This window comes from Falco rusticolus, chromosome 6 (assembly GCF_015220075.1).
Source record: "Falco rusticolus isolate bFalRus1 chromosome 6, bFalRus1.pri, whole genome shotgun sequence".
Lineage (NCBI taxonomy): Eukaryota > Metazoa > Chordata > Aves > Falconiformes > Falconidae > Falco > Falco rusticolus.
Genome location: NC_051192.1, coordinates 52,117,829 through 52,135,738, shown reverse-complemented (window position 1 = coordinate 52,135,738; position 17,910 = coordinate 52,117,829). Strand labels below are relative to the sequence as shown.

General features: G+C 42.6%; 1 protein-coding gene across 2 annotated transcripts in view; it reads left to right on the top strand.

Annotated features, from left to right (window-relative positions):
• Positions 1 to 17,910, top strand: part of RPS6KA2 (ribosomal protein S6 kinase A2) — a 280,073-nt gene that overhangs the window by 187,400 nt on the left and 74,763 nt on the right. For both annotated transcript variants that reach the window (XM_037392121.1, XM_037392120.1), the window contains exons 4-5: positions 15,737 to 15,817; positions 16,635 to 16,714. In XM_037392121.1, the coding sequence (XP_037248018.1) occupies positions 15,737 to 15,817; positions 16,635 to 16,714 (161 nt within the window). The remainder of the gene's footprint in view (positions 1 to 15,736; positions 15,818 to 16,634; positions 16,715 to 17,910) is intronic.

Genomic DNA, 17,910 nt, shown 5'->3' with positions numbered 1-17,910 from the left:
GACTTACCCAGGGCAGTCAGGCTTTACCAGTGAAAACCTAACACTGGTCACTGTTTCATCTTGCCTGCTGCCCTTTTCCTTCTGCCCTTCTAGCTGGCATCCCATAGGCCAGTCGGGAATCTTCATGTGAAGGTCTGCTTTTCTAGTTTTCTTTTGGCTTGGTCTTGGGGCTTGAAATTTTTTGTGTCTTGTTTATCTTGCACTGTCTTCAAGGAGCTATGTAAGCTTTCTCTTTGCTTCTAATACTTCTAATTTTAAGCAACCCTCTGCTGAAAAAGAAAAGCTATTGCTGGCAACCCATCGAGTCAGCTGCGTAGCACGTGAATAAACCACTGGGAGCCTTTTAATCCTGCCCGACGTCCAAGAACTTGTTGTTGGTACCACGAGGCTGCATGAATTACAGGAAGATAAAATGTGCTCTTTTGGCAAATACAGGCTCAAATGCTTTTAGTCTTTGTCCCCTTTGAATTTATGTCATGTACTCTGTCCTTTCACAGCAGGCTGTGTTTAGTATAGGAGCTGGTGCCTCAGTTTGGAAGTTACAAGACTTTGGCTCTGCTCGTATTTTTGCTACCAGCCTGCTGCATGAACATAAACCAGCTACTATTACTGCTGCTGCTCTTCTCTATCTCCGTATCTGTAACGTTAACCTAATTACGCCAGCCTCCTCTTCACAGTGCTTGATGTCCTTACGAAAAGCTACAGTCAGATGTTAATGGAGATGTTATTAGCACTCCTCCTCACTTAAGTGCAATCTGGTGCATTATGGAATTTAATGGGTAAAGAATCCAAACCAAGAAATTGTTAGGAAATGTCTCTTCTGTATAACGCATTGACTATTAGAAATAATTGGAGCTATGACTCAGCTGTACCTTTGCATAAATTTGTAGCTGTAGTGGAAAGCTAAACTGGAAATACTATAGCTAAATATCCCTGGGATTTTTAACCTCCCTGATGGACTCTGCAAATCTTTGGCTGTGGTACAAATTCATTATCTATATGAAAAGCATTCGCTTATTCTGTTCACTGAATAAGTTGCACCGGTTGGAGCATCCAGTGTAATTGCCATTTAACCAATTTCAGCTGCCTGCGACGGCAGTGCATTTGTAGTTGGTTGGAAACCAATTTGTAAGCATCCTCTGGGAGCTGCATCCCACTGCTTTTACTGGTTCCTATAACATCACAGAAAAATGTTATTTTCTTTGAAGCATGAGGACAGGCTAACAGAGAGGTCAACACTGCCACTTGATGCCGTTTTAAGTCAGAGTGACAGCAGAGGGCAGGGGGTCAGATGCACTGGCCATGATTTGCCTCACAACATTGCCATGAGATTGTAAACCTTCACCAAACAGCTGGCCAGGCATTCTGTTCAGCTGGAGGTGTGCTAGCACTCAGCTGGCTCTCCATAAAAGTTAGAGGGTACAGTGTGGGGAGACTACCATCTGGGATTTGTTTCAACGGAAACAAAATTATTCTCTGTGTTTTTATACTCTTCATGTGGGTTACACATGTCAGTTACAGCTTCCTCATGGCTGTGGCATTTGCTCCAATTTGGAGGTTTTGATGATGTTCAAACACAGACCAGCGATCGGCGTCAATGGCAGCTTCTCCATTCTGTTTTGTCTACAGCATTTTCTATCTGCATGCAACTTGAGAGGTTTCCATGATGCAGTAATTTAACTAACATTTTCTCAGCAGTGGTAGATTATTTTTGTAATAAATGTAATAAAATATTTTATTATATTTATAAATATTTATAAATATTTATAAAAATAAAGAAAACTAAAAAATGTAATTAAAAAAAAGTCTGAGTTGCTCAGATAATTGCACTGTGTCATCTTTCATCTTTCAGACTTCATATGTGCTGTGACATAGTTACCATTTAGTGGGCAATTGTCACCAACACTAACTCAGAACTGCCTTTTGTGCTCAGCGGGAGTTTCAGGTTTGGGGATCGTACTGTTATATAGGTTTTGTCAATGCTGATCAGTTTTGTTTTCATGATGGATACAATAAGCTACACAATGTAAAATATGAATGTCATATATCTAGATAAGATGTAAATAGGTGTAGGTACTAACTTGACCTTTGCATGTTATCAAAAGAAAGAAAATGTTTCAAGTGTACATTTACAAGGATTATTTTGTAGTTTTGTTTTTACGTGATGTTCCCCACATTTACATAACCTTCACCACCTATCTCTGTCTCCTAGAAAACTTTCCCTATAAAGGGAAAGGGATAGGCCCTCAGCTTCTGCCCCCTCTCTCCTGCTTTGTTCAGGAAAATAGCCAGTGGCTTTGCTCAGCAGCTCCAGCAAGCCCCCAGGAGGAGACTTTTAAACAGAAGATGATTTCTTAAGCAGTATGTTTTGACCTTAGTAGCAAGGAAGCCAAGAGGCTCTTCCTAAACTATCCCACTAAAAGCAAAGCCTTCATTTAGCTGACTGTTCAACCTACTGAAGTCGGGACATCCCCATTTTTCAGAAGCCCCCCAGCTGTCTCCACTTGAGCTGGAGCCTCCCAGATTCTCAAGGGCAGATTTCTGGGGCAGTGGAAAGCTGCCATTCCCCAAGCCAAGCATTAGGGGTAGTGGCAGACTTGGAGATGTGGTCTGGTGTGTGGAGCCAAGCAAAAGGCAATAGGAAGGGCAAAACTACAAGTGGAGAAGTGGAGGGTGAGAAAGAGAGAGGGTCATAGATCTTGCACAGCACGTTTTCCAGGTGTCACTTCCAAGCGGAAGACTGAGCTCTGAGGTGTGAGCAAGACAGCACCGGAGCTACTCTTCTCTGCAACTCCAGGAAGCAGGCGATAGCTGTCTGGCAGCTTCTCCAGAGCATCCCTTATCCTGCCCCTTTCCACTTGGGACCCGAGAGCGGGCTGCAAGGGAAGAGGGCTGCCCAGTTCCAGCACTGGCAAAGCAGGCGCTTGGTGGCTTCTCTTGGTGGAGAAGGGAAATGGCAGGAGTGAGGCTGTTCAGCCCTGCTGCTGGGGCAGGGGTGGAAGGGATTTGAAGGGTGGCTGTAGGTGAGACTGGTGGAGCAAAAAGGAGGTGCTCACGAGGTGTAAGACTTGATCTCATTACATGAGATTTGCCAGTGTAAGGGGACTCTTCACATGCACCTTTATTAGAAATATTCAGAACTCCTGCCATGCTGTTATGACACACTTGGTTTTTAGTTTGCTATAGAGAGTTTATCACATGAGAGGGTTTGAGAACACTTTTTTTTTTTTTTACAAGCAGAACAAAGGTAGTTGCTTCCAAAGCGAAGCTTTGAGGAAGCCTGAAAGTTTGCACTCTGCATGTAAGGAGTATAGTTTGCTGAGCAGTCTGGAAGGAGTGTCACAGGACTGGTGGCTGCTGTGCTGGGTAGCCCCAGAGGAGCTGCATTGCACCTCTGCGTTACCCCCAGCTATCAAATCCAGGGTAATAGCCATACTGTTCCAAGGCTTTTGGTACGGCTATTTGAGATCTCAGAATTAAAAGCACCGTGTGAAACCTAACTGCTTATGGTCACTCTTCATAGGTTTTAAGTCCATTCCCAATACAAATTTTTCGTTTCTGTTTTGTTTTCACTTTGCTGGAATATTCTAACATAATGTTCAGGCATTAATACTGGTACAAGTGCTCTGTTTCAATCAGTCTCCCAAACATTTGTCCATAGTAGTGAAATCTAGAAATTTTTTTAGAAAACGCACTTTATTGACATGGAGTCACTGCAGCAAAGTAGCACATTGGGAAAGATGCAATCTCATTCCCCCACAGCCAAGGTAGGCTGGTTTCTTATGGAATCATTATTTAACTTCTTCTGTTCAGTTGTGTTTCAGAATATGTCAAGTGATGAGGCTCCAGTCCCAACCCTTCAGTCTGCTCCATAGGGGTTCATCTGGTTATGGTCTGCCTGACACAGCCTACATTTCCTCTTTATTCTGTGTCACTTGCTTTCTCCTATTTATATTCCTTTCTTTCCTTTTATTTTGATAAATAAGTCTTCTCTGTCCTTCACATTTATATCCTTTAAATATTTATCTGCTGTCCTCCTGTCTCCCTTTAGTCATTGCTTAATACAGTTTATGTTTAGCTCTTGGCAGTTACCCAGTGACATAGGAAAAAAGATTTCCTCTTCAGTTAGGTATTCTTTTAGAGTTCAAGCAGCTACATATATTTTCGGAACTGTATACAGGGACCGAGATGTAGATAGTGAGATCCTATTAATGTCAACAGCAGTTTTACTACTGACTGTTTTAGGGCCATGATTTCACCCAGAGACTTTCTGAATTTAGTCATATCTTCCACAAGGCTCCCTATACGGTGGTGAAGTCCAGGCTGAAAAATAATTTACGACTAAGCACTGCGTGTCTCTCCTCGCAGGAGAAAACACTAGATAAGCCTTTTTTTCTTGTTGTTTGTGTGGCCAAGGCCTGCTAGTTGCAAAGCTTTAGTTGGTGTGTTGATAATAACAGGAGACCAGGCTTTTCCTTATGCTCTAATTTAGGAAATGACCTTGCCTTGACTTCACACCCTACTTTCTGATGGGACTGGAGGCTTCTTCAGTGACAGACAGCCGTCTCACAGATGCTTATTGTTTTTATGAGGCAAACATAACAAGGGAGCTATATTAAGTGTGTCTGTGTAGCATGTCAGGGCCTGGGCAAAAGTTTGGGTTGCCTGAATGTTGACATTCAATGCCACAATTTTCTTGTAATATTTGAGTTCTAAATCTCCATCTGTTTTGTGTGCAAGTAGCTCGGAGGGCTGGGTTGCAGGCAACCTGATAAACTTCATCCTGCATGGTTTACAAATAGAAGCTGTCTCAGGGCTTCACATCTCCTAAATCAACTGAATGTCCTCGGGTTTGGATGATTAGCCAATATCCCGGCTTCGTCAGTGATGCCTTGAATATACTAGTTACTCATTTCACAAACCAAAATATTTGGAAATCAGTAACTAAAATGCTTGTCCAAAACATTTTGTTAGAGCAAGTCAGATTGGATTGGTTCTGTGTTTACCTCATCCAAGCAGCCTAATGGAAGAAGTGTTTAGAGTGAGAAGTCAGCCTAGTGCAGTCATGGCCAGGGCTGCTGCATAGTTTGGGGTGAAGTTTAACATTTGCCTCGTGCTCTATGTCCAATCCATCCAAACCCTCCCTTCCGAGAAATGCACCTCTCACTCTCCAGTCTCTGCCTTGCATTACCTGTACCAGAACTGAGCTGGCAAACTGCTTTCCAGTTAGGCCATTGCTTCATACTTTTGTATGTTTACCCGACACTTGGAAGACATGAGGGTTCTCTTTTAAAAATTCCCGGTGGGCTTGGCAAGCATATTTTTCCTGAAGCACCCGTAGATCCTCTTTTTTATTAATTCATCTGAATGGACATTGCAATTGGTAAAGAAAAGATTCAGTGTACAATTTCGGGTAGAGCGTCTATCCATAGGAGCGGGGCTGCTGGGTGAAATTTCACTTGAAAAAGCATTGGTAGTAAGTGTTTCAGCAGAGTGTCCTGGTTTGATCATCTATCTTTTTAAAAATTACATTCCCTGAAAAGCTCCAGTACCACCCTCACCCCCTTCCACCTCTCTTCCAGGCTTTAGAAGTGAATTAGTAGTTGTTCAAAGATCCTGGAGAAGAAACCTCCCTCTCGGTACAACTGGCTTTTTAGGCCCTAGAGACTAAATAAAGGGAAGATATTTTTTTTTCTTAGAAGGTGGGCATAAGAGGGAGTATCTTTGCATTTTCACTGCTAAGCCGTGGTCACTCCCAATACTTTTCAATCATAAAAACTATTTTTGCCTTTGATGATAACGCCGCAGAACATGATTGTGGTGGATACCAAAGCACAGATAGTTTTCACACTTCCACAATAATCTGCAAACTTTATTTAGCCCTGCCTGTAAAACCCACAAAACAGGCATGTTTTAGGAGCAGAGAGCAGCAACAGTTGATTAAACAGTGCTGGGCTTCAAAGGAAGGCAGCGAAACTCATTAACCTGAGAGACCCAGCAGTTCCTGGATGTCTGGATCATCTCCATCTCAAGCAGGGCAAGAGAAAAACAGTTTCTTCATTGCTTCTGTTGACCTAGCAACATCACAATAGCAAACACAAGGCCAACACTCAGTTAATGCTAGAATGCCCCACGGGTAGGAAACATTTGGCTCGGTGTTGCCTCTCCTTTGCAGCTACACACTTAGCCAATGCAGCAGGGCAGTAGCTGCAAGGGAATTAGAGCCTGACAGGAGAGACAAGAGAAGTTGGATGGTGAGAATTCATCCCTCTTTGAACTGTATTTAAGAGTAGGACTGAGGAGTATATGTACCTGTATATCTTTTCTCTTTTGAATTCTCATGTTAGAACTGAATTTTAAATACCTATTTTGTGAGGGCAAAAGGACCAGCTGTCTCATAACTGTTTTCAGCAACTTTTCTTTATTGCAAAACTATATGAAACAGCCACCAGTTTCTCCTTTCAGGTCATAATAATTTCCAGAGTTACTGATGAATGGTGTTTACTGGGACCTCTGAATTCTAAGGCCAACCCTCTTATTCACTTGTCATTTTGAAATTACACCTATTCCTAAAGCGTAGGTAATTATTGCGTGTCAGTAAGAGTTAATATTGAAATTGTTGCTATTGCCTGCAATAATAATAATAATTATACATCTGCTCAACAGAAGCAAATATAGTAAAAAATAGGAGTATGTGACAATAGAATTCAAGAAAGAAATATATTGCTTCACAGATCATTTGACAGGATATCACATCACATCCACTAAGGTAAATATATTTAAATAAAACATATGCTTTACTTTTTAAAAAAAAAAAGAAAAAATAGATGACCCAGGTGCAGCTATGCAGAAGTATTGAAGGCTTTCAGTTTTGCACAAGTCATGGACAGATGTGTTTCCAGCTGTACGTTTTGGCTTTTTGGAGGAAGTTCCATGCTATCAAATGGCAGTTTTCTCTGCTCTTCGTTGAGCTATCTATTCATTTTGTTTTTAAACACATTAGTTAGAATTGATTTATGCAGTTGTAAGGGGTGTCATTCTGACTTTGTTGGTGTTGTACATCACGATAGGATTTGTCTTGTTGGATAACATTGCACATTTGCAGCTCACAGACCTTGGTGGGGGGATTGGGTTCACCTGGGAGCTGTGCACAAGCACATCTATGTATATGCAGTTGGCCCAGTTCTGCTTAAAAATACTTAAAAACTGAAATTTCACCTCTGCATAAGGACGTGGGGTTTATATGTTCATCTGGCTGGTCTGTTGGTCAGTACTTCTCTAATGGCAGCGTTGAACCCACTGGCTAATTTCAGCCAAAAATCTGAAGTGCACTTAAGCTCCTTTCTGCAGCATCTATGGGATTTTTGTGGCTGGGAAGAGAGATCCAAGTTGTTGTCCCAGTGGGGAAATAGTGGGAGTTTGCAGCTGTCAGAGGCTCCACTGGGCAGGAGGGAACCCACTGAGCAGCACCCGCAGCCCACCAGGCTGCTCCTTGCTGGGCAAGGCTGTCAGGAAAACACGGGAAGTCAGATTACTGTTCTGAGGATTTGTTGTCATCAGAGTTAGTATGTCCTAGAAACCCATGTTTGCTCCTGACAACTCCCGTATGATTTTTTTTCTTTTTTTTTTAACTTTTTTTTTTTTGCTAGCATTAGATTTCCTCAATCTGTCCTTTAATTCTCCTTGTTGGAAAATCAAGCAGAGGTAGTTCAGAGGGATATTGCGAGATTTAATTAACTTTTCCAAACATTTAGAGAGAATAATGAATAGGTGATAAATAACATAAATGGAAGTTCAATATTAGAAGTTTAGGATTATTAATTTAGAGATATCTGTCATTCCAAATCTCAATTTCAAAACATCCAAGCTACTTAAAAAAAAACCAAAACAAAACCCAAACAAAGGAAAGTCTTTGATTTCTTTAAAGCCAAATATGTTGTTTCATGTAAAAGGGGGGAAAAAAGGAAGGGAGGGGGAGATAAAGTAACCTCTTCCAGACCCTGGACTCCTAAACCCCAGTCTGTGTTCATATTGATTTTTCAGAGCGCCCTTCTACAAAGGAGCATCTCCTGCTCTGTGAATCTGATATTTTTCCTTTGCTGTGCTAGGGTTGAGTGGTAAAGCTCTGTTTTTAATGGCTCTTTCCCCATCTTTAAAATGTTCCGTACTTGGGGGTGCGGATGATCTTTCTTCCAGAAAAATAACCTTCACAAAATTATATGCATTTCAAAAGAAATGTGCATGAAATCCCTATGTGAAGCTATTGATATACTTCTATATTCAGGTGTCAACAAGACACTTTTCTGTTTTCCTTTGTGTTGTTACAATGCTCCGCTGGTAAGGTAGGACATGAAAGGCTGCTCTTTAGAAGATTTGAGAACAATACTGTGTGGAGCAGAAGCACAGTAATGCAGATAGTATTTCCAAGCAGGGCCATTGAAGCCAGATTATGATCTTTTTGGGAAAGCCTGTATTTCTCCATATCTTGGGTAATTAGTCACCACAAAAGTACTTCGTCTTCCAGATATACACAGTGTGGATTTGAAATTAGAATCTAGCTCTCTGCTTTTGTCTACAATGGCCAGCATTAAAACCAGATGAAAATAACAGAAATAGAATTGAAAAGGATGTTACACATAGTTTTATGTATATATTCCATTTTCTGTATCACACATATGTTTCAGTGCTATGTGAAGAATTTGAAATTGAGTTCATGTTCCGGAGCCAGAGCTTTTGTTCTATTAGAGGCATGGTGCTGAGTTTTAGGGAAGTGGGGAGGGTCAAGGATGAAATTTAAATCCATATTTTTATTCAGTGATTTACTTCTCCTGCTACCAGTATTTTCTGATGGTGATTTAATTCAGTTAACTTAGTTTCTAGCTCCCCCTGTTCTTGCTTTGTTAATTAATTAGTGCTCCACTCCTGGGAGACCAGGGACATCTCTTATCAAAAGGTCATTTTGAAAGGTGGGGCTGGGCAAATAATTTATAATCAATAATGCTTTTTGCCACACATTTCTGAGCAGATTGTGAAACCTTTGACATTATTCATGTATTTTCTTTGTATACCTCTTCCTGCAGGAACAGCTGTCTTCGAAGTGGAGTTGCTGGTGTCAGGCACGCAGGGGTGTTTCTCTCCCTGGTGTTGTGGGTCAGGGGATTAGGCAGCACTTTGGGTAAAACTGTCAAAAAGGATAAAAATCCATAAGGACAAGTCACTGGAGGCATCAAACCCATCATCTGACGACCCATTCCTAGTTTTAAAAAAAAAGTAAGCTTTCAAATGCCAATTTCAGTCTGGTGACACCAAGATTGCCTCCAAAATCATTGGAAAGAGACTGGCCCACTCACAGATGCAAGCAGAGAGAGCACCAGGTCCTGCCCTGAACCACCTCCAGAGGACTCTGGGGCGGCACCAGGCTCCTGTGCCTCAAGGCAGCCAGCATATATTCGTTCTGGGACTGAGTTATAAAAGGATCTATGCACCTAACACCAACTTACAAAAAATAAGATTTATCACTTTAGTGCTATTGAAGAGTTTTAGAACCAGCTTCAGCTTTAGATGCCTTGCAGAGCTCACAAGATCTGTCTCCATCCCTAGAAGTCATTTAAGTATTGCTAGAAGTGTATTGGAGCATCCAAAAGTCCTTTGCTTGCATTTGCGAGACTACACTAGTAAATCAGAGATGTTCACAGGGCATGAATGCACAAATGACTGCAGTCATGAGCAAAGCAGACCTGTGCTGGACCTCAGCTAACATGTAGAAAGACCATTTCACCTGTGAGGCTGGCTCCCTGTACCGTTGACTGACAGAGGTGAGAGCAACATCCGAGTTCAACACCTACAGAGGAAGTTGGAATATATCGCATACGCCTCAGCACCACCTGCATGGGCAGCCACAGCCGGGCAGCCCCCGTCACTGGCTCCCTGCACCGCTGCTGATCCCTGGAACAGGCAGGATTGAGGCAGACCCGCTCCCTTGCTCTGCGCTGGTCTTCCTTAGAGATGTAGGTCTCAGCTCCTGTCTCTCAGCACTGATGCAGCACACCGTGGTTCCTCCCACGGGTGAGCCAGAGCTGGGTTTCACTATACAGAGGATTTTGCTGTTTATGAAGTTTATGATTTATGTTTATGTTTATGATTTGCAGCTCAGTGTCCTTAGCTGAGGCAATCCATTAAGATGTCTGTAATATGCACTCCCTTGCTGGATCTATCTCTACAAAAAACTTTTCAAGAGGAAAGCTGTAAGTGGAAAATGGTATCGGTCATGGGAGCACTAACTTCAAGTGTCTGTGCCCTGACGGGATCCAGCTGGGACCAAGGGGAGCATAGTGTGGGACACATGCAGGACACCATCAGGGTTTCAGCCTAAGGAGGAGTGCAGACCCTGTCCCACTGCCACCCACCCTCATTAGTGGTCTTGCTAGCAAATGGTGCCCGTGGCGTCACAGGCTGGCTTCAGCCACGCGGGGGACAGCAGTGCCCTGACAGTGACAAGCTGCAGTGCTGCTGAGCCTCCAGCTGCCCCAAAAGCCTTATTTCTGCTGGCAAAAAACAGGTATTAAAAGTAAGTGTAGCCCCATAATGCAATAGCTACTGAAGCATTTGATTTTCTGTCCCAGTAGGGACTATTAAGTGAGTACACTCAATATTTTCATTTTCCTTTTCATTTCCCTGTCCCAAGTTAAACCAAGCTAGAATTGGGGGAGGCAGTGCAGAGGCGGGGGCGGGGCGGGCACATGGTATGGGACGAGTGCAGTACACAGTTTTGGCTGTGGCTGCCCAGGTGTCTGTGGCTTTCAAACAGGTTCTTCTGCAGGCTAAGGCAAAGTTTAAGAAACCCTCAGCTCCAACAGGATCTTGTCAGAGAAATCTTTAATGAACAAGAGGAGAGTTGCTAAATTTGATGGTTTGGAGTTCAGCATTATTTGTATTTGTCACTAGGAGCAGAAAGTGTATCATCTTACACGTGTGTATGTACGTGCTTGCATACCTACCAGAACTTCCCCAAGTAAAACTGTTCATCAAAGAACAACACCATGACTAATTTACAGTGTGTAAACAAAGGCAATTTACTTTTTCTTTGGCACTTGAAAATTGAAGCTGAAATGTAATCTTCATAAATTAATACCAATTTACATTTGATGCATGTCTTAGCTTGTGCAAGGCTGTAGGTAAAAGCCTCCTGCCTTGTAACACCAAATCTACATGCAAAAACCAAAACTGCACTGCAAGTCAGATTGAAAATTATTTTTCTTGAAGTTGAAACATTAAATTTTACTCTAGGTAAGTCTGAAGACAGACAAAAGACCAGCAAAGTATTACACACAAATTTAGAAGATAGCTTCAAGATATTTTTTTTTCTGCTAGAGTTAACAATTACTTTGGGCAACAGTGAGAAGGGTAGTATGATACAAAAACATTTGGAAGTTATTCTTTGACCAAGATGATCCCAGGAGCAATACCCTGGCTCTACTGAAACCAGTGCCTGAGCAGTGTTTAACTTCACAGATCTGTGACTTCAGCTTGGCTATCCAGTCACCAGATACATGATAAGTTACTTTCCCCTTATGGTGAATTAGCAATAAATTTTAATCAGTATTACAGTGAATAAATTAGTGTCTCTTCTATAAAATCCCCCTTTACAGCTCCTGTAGGCCATGGTTTCCCTAATTAAAGTTCTCACTGAGCTGTCTCGACATCCTGCTGAACTGATACGGTGTCATTGCATGTACATCAAGGGATGTCACTAGATCATCATTACTTTACAGCATACATAGCTAGAGATGTGCTGACTCTTAGCTTTTAAGTGAGACATATGGACAAGAAGTTCATTGGCTGAAATTTAATTTATCTTTCTATATTTAAATCTCAACTAAAGTTGATATGAGAGCTTCAGAGGGGGAAGCAGGATTATGTTTTTATTTTCTTATTCAGAAAATACACATCTAGTCTGTTAATGAGAAGGAAATTTTTTTCTCTCCTTGGAAGATGCTCTGAATATACTTCTCCCTTTTCTCCTTTCCCTTCTGTACTTCATGGTTATTAAAATTAAAACAACCCAAGTAAAAACTCATACCTTAAATAAACCCCTCTGCTTAAGCATTTAGTGTTAAATAAAGCAAGCAGTAACATCTTCCTCCGATGTTCAGAGCTCAACAGACAGAAATGGATAAACTCTATTTATTTGCTTGTATCCTCAGCTGCCTCCACTTCTCTTTCATACCACATTAATACCTGGAAATGGGAACTGTTTTTATTTCAGGCTGGGAGGTGCTTCCTCCCCTGTTACAGGCTCCACCAGTCTGGTCTTTTCTGTCTGGTGACAGGGATTATTTCAGGGAGAACTAATCTGTCCAAGCTCATGCAAATACTCTTCATGACTTTGTGCTCATTGCTCCAGGTTACATTCTCTGCTTCTGTCTGATGCATAATTTAAAGATAAGTGGTAAACCCCACCTTTTGAACCAAATTCAATACTGGTAGAAAGGGCAAGAGTTTAGCACATGAGTGCTATTTCCAGTGAGCATTTTACTCATATCGGTGAACATCTGGTGTAAGAATTACTTACCCAAGCTGCCTGTGCTCCCCACTCAGTGCACTGTACTGAGGCCCCTGTAAGTGGTCAAAATGAGGATGGGGGAACTGAATTATTTGCGCTTTCCTCTGCGCTTTTGGTGTACATCCCCTGTCATTGCCATGGAGAGGGCAGGAGAGGCTGTTCCACAGTGCTAGGCAGGTACATGTGCCCAGGAGAGCCCAGCCCTATGCTGAGCAGTACTGAGCTGGGCTGCTCGGTCGACTTCACTGAGGCTGCTGAGCTCCAGTGCTGGTTTTGAAGTTCTTTGAAGATACCATCAGAGAAAAGGGATTCACTCAGAAGGGAATCTATAGAAACAGGTCCTTGTCAGAGATCCAGTTATTTTGGAAATGAGTGGAGAAATTCATGGTGGTACATGTTCACTGATCCCCAGACAAGACTAAGCAAAGATATGTGTGTTTGCTAGGTCACCCGTATAGCAGTAAATGCCATTAACAGTAATGATAATGAGGTAAACACCTCATCATCCCCGGCACCACAGCAGCTATTCAGAGTGTCCATGTCTCCCCATGCTGCTGGAGGAGTCCCTCCATAGATAGGATCTAGCTGCCTGAATAAGCAGTCAGAAGTAATTCAGATCAAACTTTAGCAAATTAATTATCTAACTGCCCTGATGTAAGCACTAGAAGGGAGATTCCCTCAGTGGAGCAGACTGGGACCACTCAATGCTAGAAAAAAATTTCTGAAGTGCAGAAGAGAGACATTTTCCCACTCACCACACCTGGAAGATGACAGAGGAGTCAGACTGAGCCAGAGGCTCATGCTGTTGAAATGTTATGTCAAAGTGCCATCTCTTCTTAAACCCTTTTCTGATGCATAGGAGACCCACGTCACCCCGATCCCCAAAATACAAGGTGGCAAAAGAGCAGGTGAATTCCTATTTCTAGGTGTATATAGAATAAAAGAAAATAAGTTTTCCCTCCTGCTATGACATCTAATAATAAACCAGAAAGGAGAAGGAATTTAACCTTGCATATGTATTAAATATGACAATGAATGTGCAGCATACAGTACAATAACTAATTCTGACAGTGCCCTGTGGTGTGTAAGCAGGTGCAAGCACGTAGATAGCTCTAGGGAGGCTACTTTGGAGGTTAAAATCAGGCACAGCCAAGGCACATGGAGGCAATAGAGTAAGAAAAAGACAGTAGGAGAAAGCTAGTAGGCTTGTCTTTCTAGAGAATACAATTAATAAGTTCTTTTGTGGTAAGACTGCATAAAAAGCTGACCCTGTATAGCTTCTGTCCTCAGTTGAAATCAGGCAGTATTTGATGCTGGAAGATGGACAGGGCAGGTCACCAACTCACGTGCCAAGCTGTAATCCTGATTACAGGTTCCAGTTACCTTTTCTGGCAGCCACTGTGAAGGTGGTGATTAGAGCAGCTTTGGAGGATACTAGGTTCAGAGCGGTTACGGGGCCATGACTTCGGAGAGTGAGGTGTCTTCTGGGGTGACATAGCCTTTTCTTTAATGTCATTGTGCCTCCTGTATGCAGGTGGGGAGAAGGGTGATGTGGCACCCTAACAGGTCCACAGCCTGTAACCACCACAGTGGTGGCCACCACAGTAGCAAGCAGGGCACTGTGCAAGGGTCTATGGCAAAGCACCTAGTCAGCTGTGCCTTTACCTGTTCAGGGGTTGAAACGATGGGGACAGGAGGGCATGCTGCCGTTATACCAGCCTGTTCTCACACCTGTGCACCTGTAAGCACAGAGGGGCACTTTGTTAGGCTATCTAACTAAGCTTATTGGGAAATGTCCCACACAGAGTGTTCAGCAATGCCCACCCGCCCTGGCATTCTGCCTGGGAGCATCACTGTTTTACAGCATAAAAAATGCTTTGCCTTCATGTAGGTTAAGCATTTTGTGAGTGTATGATGCATGGTGAATTTTACTCATGAGATAAGATTAAGATTCTGAGATTCTCTTTGTTTTGACTTTTATCTACAGAGTAGCTTAGAGTGAATGAGCTGGTAAAGCTTTCCCTGCTATTGAACTAAGCAAAGCACCAAAATAGCAAGAAATCCAAGTGCTTCTCAACTCCTATTTAAGGTTTTTAGATCAGCTGTTTTGGACCTATTTTTGTGCATCAGTTTTTGAAGTACAGAATATGTGGTTTCATTATGGTGTGTACTTGGGTGCTGAGAGTACTCAGCTTCTCAGCAGCTCCACAACACATGCAGGTGACAGAATCTCACTGGGATCTCAGGCTTCACCACCTAAAATAGTTTCATCACATTCCTTGTAGATGAATTTGCTGAAAGCAAATTGGCATTGTGTAAGACAAAGAAAGAAGAAGAAAAATTCAATACTTTCATTATGGAAATAGTAAACCTGTGATTGACTGAAAAATGAATCTGTAAGATCGAAGAGCCGATATTGTGGGGACTTGAATCCTCCTCAATGCCTGACCGTTCTGCTAAATGTTTTTGCTATGAAATCTTCAGTGTCAGTTTTGATTAGTTTGAACTCTGCTCACCTCTGTATCTATTTTTTTCTCTTACTCTCTGTTCATCTCAACCACAAAAAGTATTTTTATCACTGCTATCACACAATAACATCGCTGCACATAAAATTGGGGTTTTTTTCTATTTTCGGTCAGCCTTTTTTCTTTATTACCAATTATTTGGATGGTTTATTGGAATCTTAAAATATTTTATATAAATCACTTCCAGAGAGCGCTACTCTGTGATGCCTCATAACCACTGCTAGCATCAGCACAAATCAAAAAGTTAATTTGCACAAGGTTAACCCAACGAGCTCTGGGACTGATACATTCTGTTTAATCTTACATGAGATAGAGTTATTAATTTTCTGTAGCTTTCATTTTTGCATTATCATTCTCTTCTGCAAAGCATAATCACCTTCCTGGGTTTTGTGATACTGTGATCCCTTTAGTGAGGATGGTTGTCTACAGATGAAGACATGGTGCCTTCCTGAAGAGCTTACTCTTACTACACAGACAAGACAGGCAGAAGAAAGGGATGCTAGAGGGTGGTGTGATTTGCCAGAGGTCACACCACAAGCCATCAGCAGAGCAGGAAGCAGAATCCAAATCACCTGAACCTCATTGCAGTACTGTATCCAGTCACCATGCTGCCTCTTAATATGTCACTGTTCTTGTTCTTTCTTTATAGTTCGGGATCGGGTACGATCAAAAATGGAGAGAGATATTTTGGCAGAAGTGAATCATCCTTTCATAGTCAAGCTTCATTATGGTAACTATAATAAAATATAATTCATGTTTGTTCTTAAATGGTTGAGGAATTGTAACTAGATGTGTTATAATTTCATACAGATACCCCCTGCCTACCATCACTTTGTCTCTAATGAAGTCATAGAGGCTACCTTTGTGAAAATCTTCATTTATGCTAAAGGAGAATTTCAGTATAAGTAGGTTTTAGTCATTCCTCCATCAAAATACATTTGTCATAAAGCCTGATGTAACAGATAGTGCTGGTGGGGTAGCTGGTGAGTATACATCTGTCAACCCCCTCACCTGCTGTCAGGTATCATTTAGAAAACCAGAGAATCTAAATAAAAACTGTTTTTAACAACCAGCACCAATCCAAATTTATATATGTCTGTATATGAATGTGGTGTCTTGCTGGAGTTGCCTTCCTCTACCTCACCAGTTCCCAGAGGAGCCCCATTATTACTGTAAAGGGTCTTATGAGGACATTTGGGATAGTGCCGGCTCTCCTCTCACACTACCCTGAGAGCTCCTCTCTATGCCCAGTCTTCAGTGACTCCAGGTACATTGTGCAATGGAAAGCAATATTAATTTGTAGGTGCTTAGCATGGAAAGAAATATATTAGTAACACATTGTTGTCTCTCAGCTGATACCATTTTTTCCATAGTCTTAATCTCAATTGTTTAGTTCTATACAGAAATTAATTTTTTTCTGTTCTGAAAGTGCTGAAACGATAGGGAAGCTAATGGCATGAATGATACGCTGCTAGTCAACAAGATTAATTCTTTGGAGATTTTATCTTGATTCAAACTTCCAACATCTCCATCCTTTTCTAATGCAGCATTTCAAACAGAGGGAAAGTTGTATCTAATACTAGATTTCCTGCGGGGAGGGGACCTTTTCACAAGACTCTCCAAAGAGGTAAGCTGACAGATTTTTTAACTTAGAAATGAAAGACTGTCCTGGTTTTCCAGAACTCAGAATAAGTTGGTGGAAATGAAAAATGGTGTTGGGAATAGTCCTGCTTATATATATGTAATAGATCTGTATCATCTTGCATCTTTAAGTGGGTTCTTCATAATTGTATTTGAATTAGGCCATAGGTAACGCAGCACATAAGCATCATTTTCGGAGAAAACTGCACCACTACTAAGCCATTCCCGTAGCAAAATAGTGCCAGACTCACTGCTTGCAAAATATATCTTGGAGATGAGGGAGTCTGAGAAATCAATCCCCAACACATTTTGCCTGGACACGGGCACAGAACCACTGGAAAAACACAACCACTGCCAGCAAAAAGAAGAGATGGACGTAGGTCAGGAGCTGACCCCCTGCAAGCATGTAGACAGCAGGGCGTCAGCCAGGGAGCAGGCAAAGAGCCATCCCACAGGTCGGAGCCCACGCACCACCCCACTTGGAGGTTGGTTCTCACAGCCCTCACCTGCTCTCCCCCTGCCTGCCGGGGGGCAGCTGCTGCTTCCATCACTTCCCTGGGCTCCCATCCCTTCCCTGCCCTCCGCAGCTCCTGCTCCTGGAGGGGTGCTGCTGCTGGAGAAAAAGGCAGCCAGGAAACGCTCCAAACTTGAGTCTCGCTAGTGCCTGTAAAGCACGGTAGCAGTAGGTTTTCTGGGTTCATTTAGCGCTTGCCTGCAGCTCCAAATGCCTCTTTGAGCAGGCTGGCTGTGTTGCTTGACACAGCGCATCCTCCTGCATTTAGCCTCAGGGAGGCCCTTGTGGTGGGTTGACCCTGGCCGGACACCAGGTGCCCACCAAAGCCTCCCTATCACTTGCCTCCTCTGCTGGGCAGGGGAGAGAAAAAATACAATGAAAGGCTCCTGGGTCAAGATATGGACAGGGAAGAGATCGCTCATCAATTATCATCATGGGCAAAACAGACTTGACTTGGGGAAATTAGTTTAATTTATTACCAATCAAATCAGAGTAGAATAATGAGAAATAAAACCACCTCCCCCCCCTGCCTCCCTTCTTCCCGGTCTGAGCTTCCCTGGCGGTTTCTCTCCCTGCTCCCCCAGCAGTGCAGGGACACTGGCATGGGGCTGGGGTCAGTCCCTCACACGCTGTCCCTGCCGCTCCTGCCCCCTCAGGGGGAGGCTCCT